Below are 27,006 nucleotides of genomic sequence, written 5' to 3'. Positions count from 1 at the left end.
TCCCTTCTGGTTATTCTCTGTGGTGAGGAGTCCTCACTGCTTCTGCATAGGTGATGGCTAGGTACAGGTTACCATGGCAACAGCATGACCACACGACATGAGCAGAGTAGGGAAGGCCAGGTGTCTCCCAAGGAGAGTGGTTGAAAATGGGTAAGCTCGTCAGTGTACAAGGCTGCATTCTCCTTTATGTAATAGTTTTCAAAGGGACTAATGGGATGGTAAAAATAGAGGTCAGACAAATATCATTAGAGAGGGAAAACGTTGGTGGGGGCTACTAGGATGTTCATTGGCTCTAGGGTGCCTGTACTTAATATTTAATTTTTATAATGGTTCCATGGTGAATTATTTATTCATTTCCTACTTGTGCCAGGATAAGCCCTTTACACATCTGGACACACATTATCCTTAATCTGCTCAATAACTTTGTACGACAAGCATTACTCTTGCATTTGTTTGAACAACAGCTATTTTGTGTTAAACATGTATCTGTGTTTAAACTATACTGGGGTTTGAAAACCAGGCCTTGTGCTTACCAGACAGGTGCCTTACCACTTGTGCCATCCTGCCGGCCCTGTTTTGCATTTGTTATTTTTCCATTAGGATGTGTCTTGTGCCACAGCCACAGCCTGTACTGAGATTCTCTTGTAGCTGGGACGATTGGCATGATAGATTTTTATTGGCTAAGATGGGGTCTTGCAAACTTCTGGCCCAGTCTGGCCTTGAACTTTGAATTCCAAAGTAACTAAGATTACAGATGTGAGCCACTCCTGCTCAGCTAAGGAGTTGTTTCTAGTCTGTGACCTAGATAAGAAGCAATTGGTGTTCCGGGTCCTGGAGATTTGTTCCATTGCTGGAAAAGCAGCTTAACATATCACTTGAATGCTCTGTTGTGTTCTTGTGGATTCTTTAGGGGTCTAAATTCCTGTAGATAGTTTGAAGAGCATGTCTCATTTCTTTTGTCTTAGCCACCCCAATTAATAATTATTCCCATAGCAATGCCCACCCACTAGAAAGAATATGTGGGAAGGAGGGTAAGCACAGGTTTTGCAGCAAAAGGTGGAAAAAGATATTTGACAGCAAAATGGCAGAATTGTTCATCTGTTTACAAACACTGGAGTGGGACACCACAGCAGAGCAAATCAAGTAGACACATGCAAAGTGACACGTATAGTGTTGTGACAAAGGTGTATCATCATACTTTAGGAATACCTTAAGAAAAAAAATCTGAAGAATTGCAACTTATTAATTAAAAATCAAACATAAAGAAGAGAAAAGAAAAAAAAATCTGCAACATGTCACCAGATTCTCAGCTGTCACTCCTTGTAGACAGAAAGTGGGAAAGGTGGGAAGGAGACACATTTTATATATTCGCATATTATTTTAGTTTGGAGAAATAAACACATTCTTGAGGTACTGGGGCCTGATCTCAAGGTCTGGATATTTTCCCTTAGCTTTTCTGCTCAAGACTGGTACTCTACCCCTTGAGTCACAGCTCCACTTCTGGCTTTTTGCTGGTTAATTGGCGATAAGAGTCTTGAGGTTTTGCCTGCTTGAGATGGCTTTGAACGTTACTCCTCAGATCTCAGCTTCCTGAGTGGCTAAGATTCCTGGCATGGGCCACCAGTGCCCAAATATTTTTCAAAGGCCTTTAAAAAGGTTTTTTTTTTTTTTAAAAAAAAATAAATGGGTAGGCGCTCGGACAGAGTCATATCCTGGGTCTTACGGGGACACAGCCCAGGCTGGGGGACCGGAGAGAGTTGGAGAAGGCTCCTTGGAGAAGCAGACATCCTTGCTGAGCTTGGGCTGAACCTGTCAGCCATGCAGAGGGAGAAAGAGGCAGAACTGCTGCTCAGAAGCACCCCATAAGCCCCTGTTAGTGCTTTCATTGATCACACAAGTTGTTCTGGGTTTTCTGCTTCCTTCTTGGCCTCCTGGAGCTCAACCCTGTTCCCAAAGACCTTTTCCTTTCCCAGCTTCACCACCTCACCCCTGCTGCTCATCCCCACTCCTCCATTCTCACGGGGACCCTTGAGCCAACCTCCTACTTGTCCTCCTGTCTGTCTGTTCTTCGTGTGCTTTCTCCTACTCTGGTCTTCAGGTTGCCAAGTTATCTTTCCAAACTATAATGTAGAAGCTGTCATTTCATTTTCTTTTTTTTTTTTTTTTTTTGTCGGTCGTGGGGCTTGAACTCTGGGCCTGGGCGCTGTCCCTCAGCTCTTCAGCTCAAGGTGCGCGCTCTACCACTTGAGCTACAGCGCCACTTCCGGTTTTCTGGTGGTTTATTGGAGATAGGAGTCTCACGGTCTCTCCTGCCCGGGCTGGCTTTGAACGGCGATCCTCAGATCTCAGCCTCCTGAGTAGCTAGGATTACAGGCGTGAGCCACCAGCGCCCGGCTGTCATTTCATTTTCTAAACTTCCTCAAGGATTTTTTTTTCCCTCTGGGATAGGATGCTCACTTTGTGAACAACCATGAGGAGCCTTGATCTCCCTTCTGTCCTCGTTCACCCAGCAAATGTGACTTAGGTCACCTAGGATGACTTCTATTTGTTTTCCAAGGTCATTGGTCTTAGTCACTGAGGTAACAGTGAAGGAAGGAAATCTCATGACGTGGATTTGGGGTTGTTGGTTATTGGCCAATTTGCTTGTAAAAGTATTTTTACCAACTCATCTCCTTATCTGGAATTAATATTCACAATTTCCTATCATTTTGATCTAAGTGTACTAATTAATTTTTAGCTTTTAAAATGCTTTTGGTTTTATGAATACTTTTTCTGGGATATTTTAGTCAGAGACTTCATACACACAATTTGAGAATCTGACATGAATTTATATATTTGTCTGTTCCAAATCTGGAAACAATAGCCCTTTAGAGGATGTACGTTATTCTGAAAATACCACACTGACTACACAGTCTTCATTTGTTTTGGCTCAACTTAGAGTTTATGTACAAAGAAATGAGCTATAAATCTGAGTGGTCATTCTCACAGAGACTCACTGTAAGATACTCTGCATTCTTTTTGTCCATTTGTTGTTTATTTCTGAATTATTAACTTTGTTACCTTTATATTATTGAGTAATAATAAATAAGCTTCATAGATCAGTGACTAGGACTTGGTTTTAGCTGGTTGATTTTCACATTTGCCCTTAAAAGCAGTTGATGATGCTTTAACAACTAATCTACTATCATCTGGCTCCCTCTGGTGGCCATTTTTGTAGCAACACAAGCTATATAAAATCTCTCTTCTCCCCTTTATGAGTTCTCTCCCCCCAGCTGTTGGGCTAGATGGATTACAATTTTTGCAACTTTGAATAGGCTATGTAACAGAACCTTTTGAAATTTTGTTTTGCTTAATTTTGAGAGTTAGGACAAGTTTATCTGTATCATCCTGAGAACTGAGTTGATGGGAAAAATACATGTCAGGTAACTGGCCTCTCAGTAAGTCGTGAAAATGATCTTAGTACTAAAGACTGCAGGAGGAGTAAGCTTGGTGTGCAGAAATGTGAATGAATCTTCAGCAGGGCACACTTAGGTTTCCATACTGATGTGATCTTCAGGAGGAATCTTTGAAATAGATAATCAAGAGTAATTTGGGAACATTTTTTCTTGGAAACACTAAGAATAAAGCAATTTTCTTCAAGTTGGTGATTATAAGGAATTGCTACCATTTAAACATTTTAAGTGTGTTATTTAATCCTCACACTAGTCTAATGATTATTAGTTAACTATTAAGAGAGGCACTCTGTACATGAAGTGATAAAAGCCAGAGAAGTTAGCTGACTTGCTCAAAGTTGCCTGACTAGTTAGTAGAAAAGGCAGGATTTGAACTCCTGGGGTCTGGTTCAAGAGCTCTCTCACTCTAACCCACTTTTCTATATGTCAGTGCTTCTTGTGGTGATAGAAGTATTTTATACTTGTGTAGTCTAATATAGTACACATGGTTGCTACACCTGAACTGTGGCCACAATAACTAAAAACCTCAATGTTATGTATATATATACATATATATTCATATATATGTATATATATTTCCAATACTGGGGTTTAAACTCGGGGCCACTTATTTTATTGCTTAAGGCTGGTGCTCTATTACTTGAACCACACCTTCACTTCTAGCATTTTGGTACTTAATTGGAGTTCACAATCACAGACTTTCCTGCCTGGGCTGGCTTGGAACCACAATCCTCCAATGGCAGCCTCTTGAGTAGCTAGGATGACAGATGTAAGCAACCTGGGCTCACTTTGTTTTTAGCTTTTAACAAATGTGGCCATCTCTAGACAGTGGGTGTTACAACAGAGAACACAAGTTCCTGTGACCTTCCAGATTTTGCAATAGAAATAGACGTTTGGAATGAGCTAGGTTAACTCCTTATTTTTCTTGGGCAGCTTAGTAATTTGCTCTTTGCAATCATAAAGTAGGGATTTCTAGTTCCCAATCATGGCTGTACCCATTTGCTATTTCTTTGACACCTGTAAACTGACAATCTGCTACCATTGTTAATTTTGAATTGGAAGACTGTTGCTTTGAATTTTCTAAAACACATGCCCAATGAACATTTTCTTCTTTCTTCAGGTTATAGAAACATTGTCTCGACTTTCTCGAACACCTATAGCATTGGCCACAGGAATCAGGTAATTTCATTTCTTTGTGGTTCGTTCTATCTTCTTTAGTTCACTCACTTATGAAGAGTGACTGGTAGGTAAGTGTGAAATGCACATATAAATTTTACTGAGCAAATAATAACATATTCATATAACCTCAAGTGGCTTATGGTTCTTAAGTTCATGGGGACTATCACTGGCATGGCTTCTCTCCTTTTTGTGGCTATTTTTATTTTATTTTACCTTACTTTTCTGGGCTTGGGCACTGACCCTGAACTTTTGTGCTCAAGACTAGCACTCTACCACTTGAACCCATGCGATAAGCATCTCATGGATTTTCCTACCCTGGACTGGCTTTGATCCTCAGATCTCAGCCTCCTGAGTAGCTAGAATTTCTTTGTGTGTTTTTGAGACAGTCTTGCAGCATAGCCTAGGCTGGCCTTGAACACATGATTCTCCTGTCCCAGCCTTCTAAGCAGTGACACTGTAGGGATGCACTTGTAATACCATTCTCAGATTGCTTTCAAAACAAATTTCTCCAACATTTCTGTACGTAGGATTTATTAAGACAAACACAAATTCTTGGATACTTAAATATTTCAAAGTACCTTCTAATATGTTTACTTACTATCCAGGAGGTCATGATAATAATTTTAAAAATTAGTGGTTTAAAAACTAACCAAACAAGTATGAAATGCTGCATGTATAAGAATGTGCATTGAAGGTTTGCCAATACCTGACAGACGTGCAAATAAATAGGCAAAATCATACCATCTCTCGGCAGTGGAGCATTCTGCAGTTAGTAAGCATGTGCATTTGTACAGATGTGTATTTGCTTGAGGCTTGTTCTGCTTCAATACTTAAGTTACAGTAGTCAGTAATGATGTACTCGGAGCAACATTAGGAAACAAAGAAAAATAGATTCAGTAGTAACACAGAAGCTGCATAGAAATGGAATGGATTTTCATTGTCTCTAAAAAATACAATTTTATTGTTATTCTTAAGCTCCTAACTTCCTCTTCAACAATGAATATCTTCCTATGACAATATATATATATATATATATATATATATACACACATATATGTGTGTAAACATATTTTACATGTTTGTGGTCAATTTTGATCACGAAACATGATCTAATTGTTATGTATATACTTTTGACTTTGAAAGGGTATATATATTTATGATGTTTTATATATATGTATATGATATATATGATGATATAAGTCTTTTTTCTGGTATTTATGTGTATTTTCTGTATTGGTCTATAGATGTCTACAATGTATGTAACAAAACGTGCCCAAATTTTACAAAGTGATTTTGAAGTCTTGGTGTTTCTCATTTGTGTAGATTTATTTGCAAAATATAGGTTCCTTACTATGTTGCATATTAGATACATCAATATAAAAATGTGCTTTTTAATGTAAGTAGTCATTATTTAAGGGTTAATGTTTTGATGGCTCCTCTTTGATGGAACATATGACGTGATCTCTTTACACAAGAAATAGTAAAATGCCTTGTTATCTTGTTAGGAATAAATTTAGGCTTATCATATTGGTCTTACCAAAGACCAATTATAGTACAATTGGGTAAAACAAAGAAACAGAAGTGGACCAGGTACTGATGACTCACACTTGTAATCCTCGCTTCTCAGGAGGCTGAGATCTGAGGCTCTCAGTTTAAGGCCAGCCTGGGCAGGAACATCCATGGGCCTTACCTTCTATTGACCACCTAAAAGCTGGATGTGGAGGTGTGCCTCCAGTGGAAGAGTGCCAGCCTTGAGTGAAAAAGCTAAGGGACAACACCCAGACCTCACATCACGTCCTAGAACCAGGGTACTGGGTACCCTATACCAGTGTACAGTGTAAGAGAGTAAAGGAGCAAGAGAGAATGAGGGGAGAGAGAGAGAGAGAGAGAGAGAGAGAGAGAGAGAGAGAGAGAGAGAGAGAGAGAGAGAGAGAGAGAGAGAGAGAGAGAGAGAAAGAGAAAGGAGAGAGATCCAGAGAGAAGCCCATTGGGGAGGCACAGGAGAAATCAAATTGTGATTTATTTTTTTAACAGCAATCAGTGAAAATACCCTATTTTTTCACTGAAGTTTGGATGATTGATCTGTCAAAAACAAAACAAAACAAAACAAAGCAAAAACCCTGAAAAATACAAGTTAACTAAGTGGAAAAACATGCCACCATCGGGAATCTTCCAGAAGGGATAGGAGTGTTAGGCTGCTAATGGTTTTCAGCTGTAATAGTGAACTGAGTTTGCAAATGAACTATGGGATCTGACCTGCCAGTGGAGGAGAGAGGCTGCAGAGGCGAGGCCAAAATAGCTGCAGTTCTGCGCACCCAGGCACTGCAGTGAGGCAGGTCAGGCCTGCAGGTCTGAGGCAGTAGGCAGCACGTTGGCCTGACCCCAGCGTGTGTGTGTGTGTGTGTGTGTGTGTGTGTGTGTGTGGCCAGCTGTTACGGCTGAGGGCACAGGTGTTGGAGGGAAGCCTCAACATCATGAGACCCAGTGACTGATGGGCTTCATAGTTACTGAGAGGCAGGCACTCAGCTTGGGTGCTCATTCATCTCTGTTCTTTTCTCTTCTAGACCCTTCCCGACAGAAGAAAGTGTTAATGATGAAGACATCTACAAAGGCCTTCCCGACTTAATAGAGTATGTTAAACATTTTCATCAGAATGAAACCACTGACAGTTTTGTGCACCCGGTGTGGGTGTTAACGGTGGGCATTAAGACAGTTCTCTGAAGGCTGCATGTGGTTGAACCAGGAAGGAGAGTAAGGATTAAACTAGAACTGGTGATGGAATGTTACAAGAAACATATTCCAGCCACGCATCAGAGCTTCATGACTGTTTTCTTAGCCTGCCATCCTAGATCCATAAAAGGCTGAGATCTGAGGATCCTGGTTGGAAGCCAGCCTGTGCAGGAATGTCCATGAAACACTTTATCGCTCATTAAGTAGCAAAAGCCCAACGAGCAGGTATGGCTCAAGTGGGAAAGCACCAGCTTTGTGCAAAAAAGCTAAGGGACAGTGTCTAGGCCCTGATTTTAAGCCCCAGTACTCTCTCTCTCTCTCTCTCTCTCTCTCTCTCTCTCTCTCTCTCTCTCTCTCTCTCTCTCTCTCTCCCCCCCTCACCCCCCTCTCTTTCCAGAATGGAGTAAAACTGAAACATTTTTAAAGGCATCGTTGAGGAGTAGTTAAGACTGGACTGAAATAATTAGGGAATAATTAAAAATAAATATATTCTACTACAGAATTTGTGGGACAGGTAGCTCAGGGAAAGACAGCATTAAGTGCTGCTGGAGTTGCTAGGGAATCTTCCCCTACCCCGTGTTTATTCTGAAGAGAGCATCCTCAGGGACTTTCTTACTTAGTAGTCAGCAGAGGCAGAAGGTCCTTTGCAGCTTATTATCTTGTGCTGATTGAGTGACTCTTGTAGATTACAAATAAATATAGGACATGATCCCCACTCCTGAAAGAGCTGATGACATAGATCAGGCGTGTTTGCAAAGAGATTCAAGGAGTCTCTGGAAATTCATCCGCATCCATCCAGCAGCGGGCTACTACTTGGTGCAGATATTTCGCTTGTTGTCCCTCCACGAAGAGACCTTCCCTGGCCCCCCTGTTTTACTTTCTGTGTTTTGTTATTGTGGCTGTTGTCCCCCTTTTGTTGCTCTTTTTGATGTCTTTTTGTATGTAAGTTTATCTGATTTGGGGAGTAGAAGGGGAAGCAGAGAAATGGTAAGACAAAGGATGAACTAATTCAGCAGTGATACTCACTAGACACTAGGTTAAAAAGGAACTATACAGCTTGTGGGGGAGTGGGGTTGGAAGGGAAAATGGAAAAAAATGAAGGAAGAGATGGCACTGTTCTAAAAGAAATGTACTCAGGGGACTGGGAATGTGGCTTAGTGGTAGGGTGCTTACCTAGCATGCATGAAGCCCTCAGTTCTATTCCTCAGTACCACATACACAGAAAAGGCCAGAAGTGGTGCTGTGGCTCAAGTGGTAGAGCACTAGCCTTGAGCAAAAGAAGCTCAGGGACAGTGCTCAGGCCATGAGTTCAAGCTCCAGGACTGGCAAAAAAAAGGTACTTATTACCTGACTTACGTAACAGTAACCCCTCTCTGTACATCACCTTTATAATAAAAATAAAAATTTTTAAAAAGAAACTTGCACCACCCACCTGCTTTCAAAGTTCTAAAAAATATTTTCAAAGCATTGCCTGAGGCAGTCTGGGATTCCTTCCAGGTAGACTGTATTCTATCAGAAGGTGAGCTGTGAAATCAGAAACTTAACTGTACTCCTGAAGGTATTCTTAGTGCTTCAAACAGTATCTGTGCTTAGTAGGTCCCCTATAGATGAGTGAGTGAGTAAGTCAATATTTTACATTAAGTATATACTATTCACCAGGAATTATGCTTCAGTATTGAGCTAGCTGGTCAATTAAGAGGTTATGGAGTGCCTGTTTTGTGTACTACCCATGTTAGATGCACTATCTCATCTAATACCACTACATTATTATATTCCTTCTGTTGCCTCAATATCAAAAGAAGGAAACCAATTTGAAAGGTGAAGTCACTAGCTGAAGGGAATCTTTGGACTGGAGCCCAGTCATTCCTTATTCTGGAGTGGAAGCTTTACATCTGAGAGTGCCCAGTAGAAGAGTGAGAGAGGTGAGTCCTGCCCACAGCCCTGGGATGGAGGGCCAGCTGCTCTTTCTCGAGTAGGCAGCATTGGGAACGGCCTGGCAGTCTTATTTTTCCGAGTAGCTATTAAGAGTAGTTTCTTGGGTTGGTACTAGGGTTTGGACTCAGGATCTGGCACTCTCACTTGGCTTGTTTTGCTCAAAGCTGATGCTCTCCTTCTTGAGCTACATCTCTACTTCCAAGAGTCATTTCTTATCTTTCCATAAAACCCCTAAGAACTCACTGACCTAAGACAAGAGGAATGGGGATTCGTCCATTCAATTGCCCACAGTCTTTCGAAAGTGACTGGAAAAGATTGGATTTGTTTTTAGTCACCCTCTCCCCCCATTCTCCAAGTATTAGGAAGAAGGTAGTTCCACGTCCCTGATAATATCCTTTTTAAAACACCAGTCGTAGTCACCCCTACTTATGGATTTTAAAGGCCTCTCCCATTGTGTTCTTCCCACCCATGTTTGTAGTAGACAGGATCTAAGTTGGGAACGTGGCGTTGGAAGCTAGAGGCAGGATCACTGGGATGGAAACCACCATAGAATGAACGTCACAGACCATTTTCCTTTGTAGCACACCGAGTTCCACTACAATCAAGTCCTTCCTGCTTTGTTATCTTAGCTCTTCCATGGTCTCACCAGGCCTTGCTGTCCTTCTGTGTGTTACAGAACCATAAAACCCCACATAACTACTCCCACTGTTCCCTGGCCAGAACCTTTCAACATGGAACCCCTGGAACTGCAATATGGCTGCCCATCAACTCAGATTTCCAAAGCAGAAATTGAGAGACATCTGTCACTCCTTCTCTCTCCATAATGTCCAACTGGTCATCAAGACACTATCTTTTATTTATTTTTTGTCAGCTAGTTGTAGGACTGGAATTCAGGGCCTGGTTATTGCCCCTGAGCTCTTTTTGCTCAAGGCTAGCACTCTACCATTTGGGGCCATAGCTCCACTTCTGATTTTCTGGAGATCAGAGTCTCATGAAATTTTCTGCCCATGCTGGCTTTGAACCATGATCCTCCTAAGTAGCTAGGATTACAAGCATAAGCCACCAGTCCCTAGCTCAAGACACCATCTTAAGTCTCTGTGTTCCTCTTACCTGTCTTTACCCTATGTACAAGTGTCAAATCCTTACAGTGCCACTGACTTCTTTATCTGTTACTCCCCCCTCCAGACTATCTCTACTCTTGCATAATACACCTTGCTGATCCCCAAATGACCAGGGTAACACCAGACTCAGAGAGTACATAGCCCTTGATAGTTTGGTATCAACTTAGCAAAGCCACACCAAGGGGTGGGGGACACCAGGCTCTTCTCACGCTACCTTTGCATGTGTGAATGTTCTTTGGCGTACACACCATCCATCTTTCTCATTCAATCTGGGTGTGTGGCATGCCTGTTGATCTGCAAGGTCTGTGCAGGCAGAGCGTGCACCTGCTTTGTCTGTACTCCTATTTTCCCGGGGAATATGCCAACTCAAGATCCAGATTTGTGAAGCCCTCCCTGATTCTTCAGAGTTATTTTTTTTGCTCTTATTCTTTACTCTTCATCTCTCTTGCTGCATGTTCAAAATTAAATGTGTATGTATGGGCTGCTCTCCATACCTCTGAATGGGAGAGTTCTTGCTCTATGCATTCTGAACACAGGAGAACCTGGAGCTCACTTGAGGTTTAGTGAATATCAATTGGATGGATGGTGGGGTGGGAAAGCGGGTGGACTCTGAAATGAATTTTTCTCAGAGCAGACTTCTCTGAAGCTTCTATTAACTGCCAGATCTCACCCCTTAATACACTTTCCTTTTCTCTGGGTATTTGACAGTTCATTTTTCTCAAGTACCTCCAAATAATCATTGGTGACAAACAATCCTGTAAACCTGCTTTGAACCATGTCCCAAGTTACAGAGTGATATTTACAGTTACCTTGTTTTTACTTTTGTTCATCTAACAATTTGTCTGCTCAGGTACAGGAGAGGTGCTCAGGGGTGGCACCACTGGAGAAGTTGAATTTTGTTTCTTTCTAACATGTCTACAGGTTGATTTCCTTCTGTGGAATTATTAGTAGAAACGATATACAGAAGTCTTGAACTTTGTCCTTAAGGAGAGACTTAGGGTTGTAGCAGAGCATGTTGACTATTCGGATTCATATCTCTCACAAAGAGCTAGGGGAAGTCAATCAAGGAAGCTTGAAAAGTAGGGTGTATATGGACACATGAGGTTTTTCTTTGTTGTTGTTGTTTTTTAAATGTCCTATGTGATTTTTTTTTCTTTGTTTCTTTTGTATGTTCTTCCCCCTGTGGTATATCCCTGTTGTCACTGTATTTGATTTTGGTGTCCTGCATCTTGTTTATACATTTATCTAATTTGGGGAAGGGGAGGGGAATAACAAAATGCTGAAACAAGGACACAGGATGACCCATTGCAACAATGAGACTCAAAAGAACTATGTTGGAAATAAACCTTACAACTTTAGGTGGGGAGGAAAGGGGGGGAGGTAGGGGAGGGAAGAAATAGTAGGAGAAAAGCAAAGGAGGGGGTAACAATGCTCGACAGGGAGTGTACTCAGTACCTTACGCATGTAACTGCAACCCCTCTGTACAACATCTTTACCATAACTTTTAGAAAAATGAACGAAGGGGTAACAAGTTCGGCAAGAAATGTACTCACTACCTTACTTATGTAACTGTAACCCCTCTGTACATCACCTTGACAATTAAATTTAAAAATAAATTAAAAAAAGAAAATAAACAAGTAGGGATTATTTTTAGCTACCAGGAGACCAGAAGAAAGACACAAATGGTCTTAAAATAGACTTTTAATGATTTTTATTTATTTATTTATTTTTATTGTGAAGGGGTTACAATTACATGGGCAAGATAATGAGTACATTTCTTATCAAGCATTGCAGCCTCCTCCTTTGTTTACCCTTCACATCCCTTCCCTGCCTCCCCCCGCCCCCCTCACCCAATCCTCCCCCCCCACCAAAGTTGTAAAGTTCGTTTTTCGACATGACAACTTGTACATCTCATTGTTGCAACGGGTCCACCTGTATCCTTAAACGACTTGTTTTTCCCCTTCTCCTCCACAAATTATATTGACATCAAATATAGTGAGACTTTTAATGATTTTAAGGGCCCTGCCCTTTTGGTCTTTTAAACAAAATGCAAAAAAAAAAAAAAAAAAAAAACCCAGACAAAAAACAAAAGTAGAGTATGAGTGTTGGAGGAAGGCCTTGAAGGAGATTGTTTTGAAAGTCGGTAGATACTAGATATTGATAATAACTTTGCGGTAACTAGTGCTGTAAAATGACCATTCTATTTAATAACATCAATTGATGCACGCATTCATTCATTCATTCATTCATTCATTCATTCATTCATTCAGTAGATGTATTGGGGCTTGAACTCAAGGTCTTGTGTTCTTGCTTGACTTTTTTTTTCCCACTCTGCCACTTGAGCCAGATCCATTTCTAGGTTTTTGTTGGTTAACTATATATAACTGTCTGTTTGGTTTTGCTGCCCTGGCTGGCTTCAAACCTGAATTCTTCTATCTCAGCCGTCTCAGTAGCTAGGATGACAGATGTAAGCCAGGGAACCCAGCTAAAAATATTTTAGATGTTTGTTAACTATCCTGGCTTCTCCATATCATACCCATTAATATGGATCATGATACAGAGGTGGGACACAATATGAAGAAGTGATTAAAACACTCATAGTTATAAAAGGACTTGGTTTTAACCCATGGCTCTGCTATTCACTAGCTGTGTGATCTTGGAGAAATCAACCATTTGATTTCATAACTTCTTAGCTTGTCTTAGTAGATCAAAATGCCAAAGGATACCAGATAAGACAATTAATGCTGGGTGAATTAGGTGAGAGAAAAACCTACAGATGAGTCATTTTTGAGTTTCTACAAAAGTAAATAACTAGGAAGTGTTGGTTACCGTCGCTCTGGTTGTTAATTTCTGTGGTTTGGTTGTTAAGTTCTGTGGTTGAAGGGACAGAGCCAGTGGGAAAGTCTTTCAGCGCTTCACACAATGCTATTCTTCTCTGGCAATCAAGGGGAAAACTTCCATTCTGTTCTTCTCTAAAACCTAGCAGGCTGTTCTATATCATGCATTTATTATGCAATAGCCTCAAACGACGTTACATGTTGTATTCTTTGTTTTAGTGAAACCCGAGTGGCAGATGAAGAAGATCTCTATGACTGTGTTTATGGAGAAGATGAAGGGGGAGAAGTATACGAAGACTTAATGAAAGCAGAGGAACCGCACCAACCTGTATGACTTTTACTTGTTCTTTAAAAAAATTCTATCGTTATTATAAAGGTGATGTACAGAGGGGTTACATTTACGTAAGTCAGAGTACATTTGTTTTGGGGCAATGTCACCCCTTCTCTTGCTCTCTCCCAGTTTTTCCTCCATCCCTACCCACTTTTATTTGTTCTTAAAGTGACTCTGGGTATTTTATTAGCAAAATGATGACTCAAAAGATTAGTTCACCTCATTGTTACACTTTTTCATTTCCTTTACTTTTTTTCTTGCTTATAACTTTACTTGCTCATAACTTTTGTTTCTGGAGGTATGAGCATGATGTTTATAGTTCAAAACAACCATAGGAATCTCTGGTCAGATCTTTTCACGTTAGTATGTATACCTTTATGGTACATGGCAGGCCAGTTAGCTAAACAATGGCAGAAGGGTTGTAGAATATAGTTTAAGTTGATCATGAAATTATACTGTTAAGGAAGCAAACCTCTTGCAAAACAGACCACTTTCCCCTCTTTAAATTTAATATAAAGCAGAACACCTGTGCATCATGCCTGTAATCCTAGCTATTCAGAAGGCTGAGATCTGACAGTCTTGGTTTAAAGCCAGTGTGGGCAGGAAAGTCATTGAGATTCTTCAGTGAGCCAGCAAAAATGGAAGTGGAGGTATGATTCAAGTGCTAGTGCATCAGCTTTGATTAAAAAAAAAAAGCCAAATGAGAGCATGAGGCCCTGAGTTCAAGTCCCAGAACCTCCACCAGAAAAAAAAATATGTTACAGAGAATATCTTCCCATTTGCTAGGTGATTTTGGTAGGCTTTTTCCCTCTTGTTAGAATCTGAGAATTACATGCAGTGATAGCCAGTTAGTGTCTTCTAAACTTTATCTGCTGTGAATGTATCTAGCACTATCTTAGAATTTGAAATATGAAGAAGTCATTTACATAGGTTTTGTTCACATCCTCCTTTATCAGAAGACTTTTCTCCATCCTCTGGGTGGGACATGCAGGGGGTTTCAGAGCTTTGGCGGGTGGGGCTCCACCTTCTGTGCTCTGACCTGTCATTTAGGGCTGGTGGGCAGCAGACATCTCTGTGGGTAAGAACAAGTGACCCGGCCTGTGCAGGGGGAAGTGTAATGAACCTGTGGTGTCACTTAGTGCATGAGCAGACAGGTCACCATGGCAGCGTTTTCAGAGAGATTTTAGATGATGAGCATTGTCAGTACCTCCTGCAGTTGTCAACTGCCGTGGTGCCAGCACATCTGTATTCCTGAGGACAGACTTCACCCTGCTGGCAGCACTGGGTTTCTATGTGGACAGGGTAGAGTTAGCAATAACGATAACTTACAGTGCCTGGCCAGGTGCAGAGTACTCAATGAGGATTCTCTCCTTTAAAGCTGCTGCTTCATGGAGAAACACGGTGAACTTGTTCACAGTTAGGAAGCTAATAACAACAAATCCAGTACTTGAACCAGTTTCTTCCTTGTAGCCCAGAATCCTTGATCCTGGTACGGTGCTCTGCCTACTTCAGTCTCAACACACCCAGGGAAAGAACCACATAGATGTGGATGTTGGAAAAATATTTGACTTTTACTCCTCATCTTTTAAATATTTTTAGAATAATTATTTCTATAATATATGTATGATATACTGTACCTTAAGGAAACTCTTGTACTATTTCCAAGTTAATGACATTTATACAGGATATTTTTAAGGGAAAATTTCTATACTCAGAAACATGTTCTGTCTTTCTGTCTGTCTGTCTATCTATCTGTCTATCTATCTATCTGTCTATCTATCTATCTATCTATCTATCTATCTATCTATCTATCTATCTATCTATCTATCTTAGTCCTGAGGTTTGAACTCAGGGCCTCATGAAAGCTAGCTAGGTTTTCCTACTGCTGAGACAGACTTCTGTCCCTTTCTAGTGGTAGTTATTTTTGAGATAGAGTCCTTGTTTCCTACCTGTGTATGTACATAGACCATGATCAGCCTATTTTAGACTTTGCATCACAGCTGGGATATCAGGCATGTGCCATCTTGCCCACCGTCTTCCAGTGGACTTTTTGCCTGAGGAGGCCTGGAACTTTTGATCATACTGATCTAGTCTTTCCATAGAGCTAGAATGATGGGCATGTACCACCACACCTAGCTATGGATTGAGAAGGAGGTCTTAGGAACTTTTCTGCCTGGGCTGCCCTGGACCCCAAATTCTCCTGTTCTTAACCTTCTAGTATTCCAGGCCTGATTTACTGTCCTCTGATGGAAGCTTTTCCTTAATCACCTAAAACTTTCTAATTTACATTGTCCAAAAAATTTATGAAAACTGCAAAGATACATTACAAGTGTATTTAAGTATATCCTTCAGTTAGCTTTTTTATTCCAGTGGAAAATTTAAGACAATCAAGCAATGATTGTGCTCTCTTTCTTCATAGTACCAGGTAGATTGACATAATGATTTGATTCAATCATTTTATTTCTATCCTAACTGCAGAAATGTCCAGAAAATGATATACGGAGTTGTTGCCTGGCAGAAATTAAGCAGACAGAAGAAAAATATACAGAAACTTTGGAGTCAATAGAAAAAGTAAGTCATTCTTAGGTGCTAATGTAATTAATACGCTCAACTCCTTGTTTCTGCTGTGTGAAGTGATTCTAATTTTTGTAGAACTGGCATTTAAAAGAATGGGAAGATAGCTACCACATGTCTCATGTGTAGGTCCAATTTTTTGGTGCCAGTACTGGGGGACTTGAACTCACACTCTTTTTTTGGGTGGGGGTGGTCCGGTCTTGGGGCCTGAGCTCTGGGACTGGGTGCTGTCCCTCAGCTCTTCAGCTCAAGGCTAGTGCTCTACCACTTGAACCACAGCGCCACTTCTGGCTTTTTTCTTTTTGCTTATGTGGTGCTGAGGAATGGAACTCAGGGCCTCATGCATGCAAGGCAAGCACTCTACCACTGAGCCACCTTCCCAGCCCGAACTCACACTCTTACTTAGCTTTTTTGCTTCAGGCTGGACTTCTACTACTTGAGCAACACCTCTGTACTGTCTGTTTTTGCTGGTTAAGTAGAGATAATAGTCTCTTGGATTTATCTTCCCTGGGATCTTCAGATCTCAGCTGTCTAAGCAGCTAGGATTGCAGGTGTGAGCTACTGGCACTGACACTAGGTGGTTTTTGTGTGTGTGTATGTGCATGTGTGTTGAAGGGGGAGGGATCTTGGTTTATGACCTGGGATAGCCCGGGCTGCAATCCTCCTATGTATTTCTTGTCGCTGGGGATGACAAAGGTGTGCCACTGTTTCCAGCTCTTGTGCTTCCTCTATGGCTGGGATGAAAGGTGTACACCAACCGGTCCAGCTCTTGGATGAGATGATGTTCTGTAAAACAACAACAACAGAAACGTTTTATGCCCAAGGTGGCCTTAACTATGATCCCCTGATATCCACTTATAAGATACTGAAATTAAACGGTGAACCAGGTCAGCAGTGAAAATCACTAGACACTATGTTGGAAATGAACTGTACAATTTTGGGGGAGGAGAAAAGCTGAGAGAGAATGAGGGAGGGGGTGGCACTGTTCAAAAGGAAACATATTTATTACCTGACTCATGTAACTGTAACTCCTCTGTACCTCACCTTTACAATAAAATTTAAACTAAAGAAAACACACTGAAATTCTCAAGGGATGAAGGGAAATGATACATAAAATCACATGAACATATCATTGATCTCAAGAGTCTTTACGATGTTTTGGGGCATGTTTTATTAGTTTCCAAATGTATTTCCAGAATATTCATGTTCTTGACTAATTTGGCCAGTAGTCCTGTCTCTCTTCCTCTCTTCCTTTCTCCTTTCTTCCCTCCCTCCCTCCTCTCTCCCTCTGTTTCTCTTTTTTTCTTCCTCCCTCTCTTCCTTTCTCTTTCCCTCCCTTCTTCCCACCCTCTCTCTTTTTTCTGCCTCCCTCCTTATCTCTCTCCATGCCTCCTCACTCCCTCCCTCCTCTAGAAGTGTGTATTGTCTAAAATTGATTTTATATTTTAAACAAGTTAGCCTATATTTATATCCATTCTCCAACTGTAAAATCCTTAAGACAGAGAAAATTGTTCCTACTGCTTTTTGTACTTATAATGCTGATAAACAATTGACTTCAGTAAAATACTTGTTATTTGTTGATGGAAAAAAAAGATCATGAAGAGTCGATCAAGTTATGCTTCATTATTATTTCCCTCTTCTCTCTTGATAGTATTTCATGGCACCCTTGAAACGGTTTCTGACAGCTGCGGAATTTGATTCAGTCTTCATCAACATTCCTGTGAGTAAGCGCACCATATAGCTACAGTTGTGACGTGCTTCTATAAAATCCTCAGTTGCTTAATGGGTTGCATTTCTTACTCAAGCATTCTCTTGGATTCTTTAAGAATTTGAATCCTTTTTTTCCTTCTCCAGTTCTTATACCCATTTCCTTGAAAAGCCAATCCATTATCTCTTTAACCAAAAACCAATTGGAAGAAACACAGAACACAAAACGATAAGTATGATTATAGCTTAGCCATAGCTAGCTGCCATGAAGAGACAGTCTCAATTAGCTAATCCTTGGTGCTGTCTGTCTGTCTGTTTTCTTTCTCCAGCTCCCTGAGATGTCCACCACTTCCCTCCATTGACCGGCATCCTTGGCTTCTGCTCTTTTGTGTTTCTGCTTCCAATTGTGTCTGTCCTAACTTGCATTTAATGAGACATCACTTCCTCATCATTGAACAGACTATCTAATGGCAACATGTGATTTTCTCTTCATTTAAGTAAAGGATTTTGAATTTATGTCATTTTATAATCTTACAAGCTTGGTATTTTCCAAGAAATATAGAATTGAGCCACCCACGTGCTATGCCAAAGGAGGCACTGTTAGTCAAGATTCAAGTGGTTAGGTCTCTAGAACTGGCTTTGCTTTGTATACACACACACACACACAAACAATAAACCACTCAGAAACCGGAAGCTTCTTATTTATATCATTAGTAATTTAGTCTGATTATTATTACCTTAATACCAGGGCATCACTAATTGACCAAAGTATAAGTTTACATTTCTGTGTTCCAAGCCCATGAATTGTTGCTTGATTTTTGTCAATAAACCATTAAGCACTTGGGTAGTTTTATTTAAAGACTTTACAGTAATTGTAAAATGCTTTACTAATTTTTATGCAACAAATAAGTGATCTTCTAGTAACTACTGAAATAACTTTTTCCCATAGGAACTGATACCTCTAGTCAGATGAGAAAGTGTAAATTCTTATACACATAGCTCTCTTTTTCTCTCTTCCTGTCTCCATGTACCTTTCCCTCTTCTCTTCTCCCTTTCTATCCTCTCCCTGGATCTATCTCTTCCTCTCCTCTCTTGATCAGGTATTATATATTCAGTATATCTGGATCTAGCAACAGTATCTATCCTTGGTTTGATATCTGTTTTGTTGTTATTGTTGTTGTTGTTCTGACTCTTCTTTCACATTGTTTTCTTTTCTAAGGAACTTGTAAAAGTCCATCGGAGCTTAATGCAAGAGATTCATGATTCCATTGTAAATAAGAACGACCAGAATTTATATCAAGTTTTCATTAACTACAAGGAAAGGTAACATTCACATTTACACATTTGTGGGTATTAGTTTGGAATTATAGTGAAGGTTAGTGTTAAAAGAGTTTATAAAGATCAATTTCTACTGTGTGTTACAATCCTACTTGGACGGTGATTAGGAAATAGAACAGGCCTTCTTGGGGAAGTATTCTGACCTTTATATGTGTAGGTGTATTTTAAAATGTACAACGTCCTATTATTTGCATTGCCAATCAAAAGGCTGAGATTCTTTCTCAGGCCTTGTCACTGCTGTGTGTTACTGAAGTCAGTTTAACTATAGGAGATTCTTTTCCCATATGGAAGTGTTGGGGATAGATTAGCTGGAGCCTAACACTCTTTCTAACTCTTAATATTTTATGATCCTCTAATTTGGAACATTTGATTCAGTCAAAAGTTTTCCTTTCTAGGTTGAAATATGCTCCTGAGCCAGGCACCTGTGGCTCACCCTTATAATCCCAACTACTCAAGAGGTTGAGGTCTGAGTATCACAGTTCAAAGCTAGTCCAGGCCAGAAAATCAATACCTCTTACACACACACACACACACACACACACACACACACACACACACACACACACACACACACACACACACACACACACACACACACACACACACACACACACACACACACACACACCACACACACACACACACACACACACACACACACACACACACACAGCTGTGGCTCCATTGGTAGATGACAAAGACAAGGGATAGTGACCAGGCCCCGAGTTCAAGCCCCAGTACTGGCACACACATCTAGAAATAAATCTAAATGACTTAGATAAATTGGTGTGCTTAGAATATAATGTTCCCTCATTTCAAGCAATATGTTTTCAAGCAATAAGAAGTTGCATATGAATTACTTCACTTAAACTTATAGATAAATATTAACAGTGTATTAGTAGTTTCCTGTGGCAGAGAATTAAAAGGAATCACAAACCAAATGGGCTTTTGCAAATGATCTGTTTTGTGGACATGCAGCACAAACAAGTCCCTACTCCTTACAGCTCAGCCTTTCATTCATGCTCGCTGGATGATTTATATTCCTTAATTAAAAACTAGTAAGGAGGGGCTGGGAAGGTGGCTCAGTGGTAGAGTGCTTGCCTTGCAATGCATGAGGCCCTGGGTTCGATTCCTCAGCACCATATAAGCAAAAAAAAAAAAAAAAAAAAAAACTAGTAAGGAATGGGAGTTTATTAATGAGTGGAGGCATAGTGAGTGCAGTAAAATTACAGTAAAAAATAAAACTGTGCTCATTATGAGTCAAAAGTAAAAAGTTTATTTCTTGGGCCAGGCCCCAGTGGCTCATGCCTACAATCCTAGCTACTTAGGAGGCTGAGATCTGAGAATTGTGGTTTATAGCCAGCCTTGACAGGAAAGCCCATAAAATTCTTATCTCCAATTAATCACCACAAAGCTAGAAATTGAGCTGTGGCTCAAATGGTAGAAAATGCTTAGAGACAGCACCCAGACCCTGAATTCAGGCCCAGAACCAGCACATTACAAACAAGTTATGTCGAAAACGAACTTTACAACTTTGGTGGGGGAGGCGGAGGAGGGTTGGGTGGGGAGACGGGGAGGATGGGAAGGGATGGGAAGGGGAAACAAAGGAGGAGGCTACAATGCTTATTAAGAAATGTACTCATTATCTTGCTTATGTAATTGTAACCCCTCTTACAGTATTTTCACACACGCAAAAAAAGTTTACTTCTTGGTAGAGTGCCTTCCTATCAAGCCCAAGGTCCTGACACTCAATATAGCATGTAAGCACTGGTGTACACATTACACATGCGCACACACAGGTTAATCTCTAATAGGAACTTAAAAAGAATATATGAACTTTTATATATTTATATGTATTTAAACAATGTTTATTATTTTAGTAATACATTCAACTAGTAGGTATTAATGTATTTACAGTATTATATATTATATATTATAATAATATATTTGAATATAACATTATAGTCAAAAATATATATGTAATCAAATAGCAGTTATTGAGGCAGACTGTAAATTCTACTTGATATAAAAATGTATGAGATCCATTCAATTTTATTACCAAGAATGAATCTTTTATTACTATATGAGCAACAATTCTGTGATTGTGTACAGGATGTGTGTTGCTATGCCTGGTCCTACGCATGATTTTAAAGAGATCTAAGTTCTGCTTCTTTCTTCTACTGCTTCGTTCTTTCTTTTGATCTTAGGGATTTCTCCCTCTGTCTTTTTCCCTTCCAGGTTGGTTATTTATGGGCAGTACTGCAGCGGAGTGGAGTCAGCCGTCTCTAATTTAGACTACATTTCTAAGACAAAAGAAGATGTCAAACTAAAATTAGAGGTGCCTGTTGATTCTTCCATTTATGACATAAAGTAAAAGCAACATTTTCTTGCTGAATATGATCATATTGTTTCACCACCCAGATGATCTAAAATAACCTATATGGTAGTCATAATAACAGAAGCAAGTCTAATTGAAGACTTGGAGTTCTTATACATTATATCCTTAGGTCCCTGGGGCTCTGTGAGATATATCCAAATCCATAGACATAGATATGGTACCTATGTGAAGGATGAAGAGGACATGGTATAAAGGAGATGCACACAGCCTTATGCTAGCTTCATGTAATATACCTATACTTAGGTTTCTGTGTGGTAAGTTTTACATAAGAGGGCTCTGTGTATAAGACTGAGCTATCATTTCAGTGGGAGCCGATGTATGGATTTATTTTCCTCTTTAATCATCCCCCTTCCTTCCTTTGCAAAATTATCTTTAAGGAGTTGTAGAAAGGGGTTTCAATTCAACATGCCAATTGATGAGTACAGTGCATCTTAATCAGTATATCTTCTATCACTATTCCTCTCCTCTCATTTATGGGACTTTGTCACTTATGGCTGGTGCCACTTGAGACTTGCTTCCAGCTCCAGCTCTTTTTGCCCTGGTCCTTGGGCTTGAACTCAAGAACTGGGTGCTATCCTTGAGCTTTGTTTTTTTTTTTTTTTTTTTTTTTTTTTGCTCAAGGAGATAGTCTCAAGGACTTTTGCTTGGGCTGGCTTTGACCTTTGATCCTCAGATCTCAGCCTCCTGAGTAGCTAGGATTAAAAGGCATGAGTCACTGGTGCTTGGAAAGTTTTGGCTTTTTGCTGGTTAATTTGAAATAAGAGTCTCAATGACTTACCCTCTTATGGGACTTTGAACCTCTATCCTTAGATCTCATCCTTCTGAGAAGGTATGATTGCAGGTGTGAGCTTCAGAGCCCGAAACTTTTCTTTTTTGTTTTATGTTTAGTTCAGCAGTGAGGGTAGTGACACAAGGGGAAAGAGGTGGATGATTTGCGGTTCAGAACCCTCTTATTGTTTTGGCATAGTGGTCATGAATTTCTAACTCCCTCTCCCACAAATTTACTTATTATAGGTAACCAAGCAGTACTAAATGTTATCCTTTTTTTAAACCTCTGTTTTCTTTGGCTAACATTGACCTTAAGGCGGAAGCTACTTTAGGTGCCATTAAATAACACCTGACAGTGTATTTCTTGTTCCTCGTTAGGGAATAGAACAGAAATGAGACAATTAAATAAAATGTTATGGCTCATTCAACTAGTTTTTCCTAGAGCAGTTACTAGAGAAGTTGTTTAAATAAAGATATAAAATGGTGGTTCTAGATGGGAGTCAGCAAGTTGTGACAGGAACCTCCATGAGTCCTCAGCCTGGTTGAATGTCTGTTCTTTGTTCTCTTAGTCATGTTCCAGGTTCCGCACATGCTCTGTATGAGCAGTGGTTATACCTTAGGGTGAGGGAAGATCTCGGGCTAGGCTTGAAAGGCTCAGGCTGAGTGATGCTGGTTGTCCATACCTTAGCTTAAAAGCCCCCTTTCTGACCAGGACCCCATTTGGAAGTATGTAATGAGATACAGTGGTCCTTCAACAAAACACTGGTGGAGCTACCTGCTGCCTGCCCTCGTGGGAAGGCAGGAGCCTGCCTTGTCTTGTCTTTGCACCTCCTCCTGACTTTGGCTTTATGGTTAATTTTATTCTTAGGATTTTTTTTTGGTCTTTTTCTTTTCTACTTTGGGAACAACAGCATAGCGCCAAGGGTGGTAATCTTGTTTTATTTTCATGTAACCACCAAAAAGTCTGGAAATGGAGGTCTGGCATCTATGGTAGAACACTAGGTTTGAGAGAGAAAATCAGGGGACAGCACCCAGGCTCTGAGTTCAAGCCCTCATATTGGCCCATATTAGTGTGCCTGGCTCATTACTTTTCTTTCAGTTATAAATGGATTTAGGTTAACTATTTCATAGAATGCTCCTGAAGAATTGTTTCTACCCCTTATTATTTTTCAATGCTAGTGCGCATTTTACACCCCTAATATATAACATCAATGAGGCTAGATTGTATCCCTCAAATTTAGACTTAAAAGAACTGATTTTTCCCCCCAACAAAGGTTAAACTAATACTGTGTGCTCACAAATCTCTGTAGTGATTTCTGTGCACTTCAACATGATTTGTAGGTGCATAGCTTTCCGTTCCTAGCAGAAAATTTCTGTTTTCTGTTGGGATGACCTACTATAGGAAATACAAGCCACAGCATCTATTCTCAGGAGCTTTAAATAGCAGTAGGAGGGATATGGTTATGAATTAATAATCATACTGATAATGATTACCACTCATTATAATAATAATGATTTGGCCTATTTGAGACCCAGGATCAAGAACACTGAACAATCTGTAGAAGCATTCAGTTGAGCCAGGCACTGATTATTAGCTCAGGCCTGTAATCCTGGCTACTCAGGAAGCTAAGATATAAGGATCATTGTTTGAAGCAAGCCTGGACAGGAAAGTTTGTGAGACTCTGATCTCCAAAAAACTACCAGAACAACCAGAAGTGAAGCTGTGGCTCAAGTCGAAGAGTGATAGTCTTGAGCAAAAGAAGCTTAGGGACAGTGTCCAGACCCTGAATTCAAACCCTAGGACTGGCACCAAAAAAGAAAGAAAGAAAGAAAGAAAGAAAGGAAGGAAGGAAGGAAGGAAGGAAGGAAGGAAGGAAGGAAGGAAGGAAGGAAGGAAATCAGTTGAAATTGTGTTTTGGGGTGGTTTCTTTTTTTGCCTAAAATCTATAGTCAGACATCCCATTAATTAAATCTCAACAGTCATTATAATTAATGGTGTTTGCTTCATAGCTCCTGGTAACATGTATCTTTTAGTGTGCCAGAAAATGTAAGTGTGGGCAAAGGGAAAACAAACTTGTGAGCACGAGGATTTTTGTTTTTTCATTTTCGCAATTAGTTTTAAATTACAGTTTTATTGGTGTTATTTTATTATCTTCTAGTAGTGGTACAAAGGACTTTCGGTTCAACATGTCAGTTTCTGAATACAATATAGCTTGATTAATGTCCTCACTGCCATTGTTCTCCCTGCTGTCTTCCAGCCTCCTGTGTCCCCTCTAATTAACTATCACCTTCAGAATTTTGTTTGTTTATTTATTTATTCATTGGCATGTGTATCTGTCCTGGGACTTGCATGGCTTGAACTCAGGTCCTGGGCTCTGTCCCTGAGCTTTTGTGCTCAAGGTTAGTGAGTGCTCTGCCACTTGAACCATAGCTCCACTTCTGGCTTTTTTTGTGGTTAATTTGAGGTAAGAGTCTTATGGAATATTCCTGTTCTTGCTGGCTTTGAACTGTGGTCCTCAGATCTCAGCTTCCAGAGTAGCTGAGATTTCAGGAGGTAGCCACCAGTGTACAGCATTTTCAGAATTTTTTATCTATAAATGTTACTTGTGCAGAGGGTTTCATTGGGGGTATTTACATAAATGCATATATGTACTTGGATCATATTCACCCTTTGTATTGCTCTTTTTTCCAGACAAATTTCAGTTGGCAGACATTAATTGTACCAAGGGGTTTCATTGGTATTTATAGAGATGCATACAGTATACTTTAATAAAATTCACCTGAGCACCAGTATTTCCTTACATACAATTCCTGCCATGAGCCAAGAAAACCCATGGTCTGAATGGGTAATGGCATTAGATTTTGAGATTGCTTACTGATAATAGTATTTTTATGACACTTTATTTTTTTAAATGACACCGCATATATGTGAAAAATGGTAAAAATTGGAAAAGAACAGCCACATAATGACTTAAAATTCAGGTTAGAGCATTTCAAATTACCTTCTTCAAAGTCATTACTGCCTAAAGAATGAAGTCCATTTTATTGTAAAGTAAACTTTTAAGAAGAATGTAAGATTAAAATGATATATTCTGACACTTTAAAAAATGTTAAGTAGAGTAGTAGCCATTTGTATTTTAGCAAATCTTCAGTCAAATACTTCATTTCATTTAGTTCAATACATATGTATTAAGGAAATGACAGATAGAGGCTTAAAGGACTTATGTATGTGTGGGGGCAGATACTATGAATAACAATAATCGAGGCATATGTATATACGGAAGGAAGGAGGGAGAGGGAGGATTGTGAAAAGTTTTTGGTTTCTTTTTTTGGTTGGTTGTGGGGCTTGAACTCTGGGTCTGGGTGCTGTCCCTGTGCTCTTCAGCTCAACGTGAGTGCTCTACCGCTTGAGCTACAAGCCACTTCTGGTTTTCTAGTGGTTTATTGGAGATAAGAGCCTCACGGACTTTCTTGGCCAGGCTGGCTTTGAACCGTGATCCTCAGATCTCACCCTCCTGAGTAGCTAGGATTACAGGCATAAGCCACCAGTGCCCAGCTTGAGAAAAGTTTTGATTGGGGCTTTTCCTAATGCCCTAGAAGATTACTTTGTGTGTGTATGGGGGGGGGGGTGGGGAGGGGTTCATGGTATTGGGAATTAAACTCAGAACCATATATTCTTGTTTGGCTATTTTGCTCAAGGGTGGCACACTTCCACTTGAGCCACACCTCCAGCTTCTTGCTGGTTAATTGTGAGAATAAGAGCCTTGTGGATTTATCTGTCACAGCTGGCTTCAAACTTTGTTGTTTAGATATCAGCCTCCTAAGTAGCTGGATTTCCTGGTGTGGGCCTCCTGGGCTTGGCTAGAAGATTACTTCTTAAAGAGGTGGATGGATTTTTCTGGAGACTGGAAGAAGGCACATGGCAGTCGGGCAGGAGTGAATAAAGCAAGGTGTGGTGACAGGAAGGCAAAAATAGGGATGAGATCTCCATGTCTGGTTCATAATCCCACTGGAAAGGTGTAAGGTAGAGCTAAGAGAAAGACCCCAGAGGGTCATGGCTTTTTCTACAGAAAATACTTTTCATTCATAAGACACAAATCTTATTCCGCTCATTTTTAGTTAGTTTGAAATATGGTCAGGCTTGTTGGTTCTTTAATGGAAAATACTTAATAATATTTAAAGAGCAAAAAAACCCTTACTGGATAAGGGTGCTCCTTGTGCACTTTTCTTTCTTGTAGGGTTGATGACTGCTCTCCCCCCCTTTGAGAAAACTGACAAGAATTTTTAATACAATTTCATTAGGAATGTTCTAAGCGAGCAAATAATGGGAAATTTACTCTTCGAGATCTGCTTGTGGTTCCTATGCAGCGCGTCTTAAAGTATCACCTTCTTCTTCAGGTATGTTACAAAATCGTTTGTGGATATTATATATATATATATATATATATATATAAATATTTTAATATATATTAATGAAGCAATATATTAATGAAGTATCAACTGCAGATTCTCCATGGACCCTGTTTTCTCTCATTTATGTATATTTGTGTGTATGATGCTGGTACTGAGGCTTGAACTCAAGGCTTAGACACTGTCCCTTACCTCTTTTGCTCAAGGCTGGTACTCTGCCACTTGA

General features: G+C 40.1%; 1 protein-coding gene across 2 annotated transcripts in view; it reads left to right on the top strand.

Moving 5' to 3' along the window:
* Vav3 (vav guanine nucleotide exchange factor 3) overlaps positions 1-27,006 on the top strand; it is a 356,190-nt gene that overhangs the window by 146,189 nt on the left and 182,995 nt on the right. For both annotated transcript variants that reach the window (XM_070007867.1, XM_070007868.1), the window contains exons 3-10: positions 4,573-4,631; positions 7,196-7,261; positions 13,474-13,582; positions 16,064-16,156; positions 17,811-17,879; positions 19,086-19,189; positions 21,443-21,542; positions 26,673-26,768. In XM_070007867.1, coding sequence (XP_069863968.1) covers positions 4,573-4,631; positions 7,196-7,261; positions 13,474-13,582; positions 16,064-16,156; positions 17,811-17,879; positions 19,086-19,189; positions 21,443-21,542; positions 26,673-26,768 — 696 coding nt within the window. The remainder of the gene's footprint in view (positions 1-4,572; positions 4,632-7,195; positions 7,262-13,473; positions 13,583-16,063; positions 16,157-17,810; positions 17,880-19,085; positions 19,190-21,442; positions 21,543-26,672; positions 26,769-27,006) is intronic.

Source organism: Dipodomys merriami, unplaced genomic scaffold (genome assembly GCF_024711535.1).
Source record: "Dipodomys merriami isolate MVZ:Mamm:240054 unplaced genomic scaffold, mDipMer1.0.p SCAF_7, whole genome shotgun sequence".
NCBI classification, from domain to species: Eukaryota; Metazoa; Chordata; class Mammalia; order Rodentia; family Heteromyidae; genus Dipodomys; species Dipodomys merriami.
The sequence above is the reverse complement of the archived record's forward strand: the minus strand, read 5'-3'. Positions and strand labels throughout refer to the sequence as shown.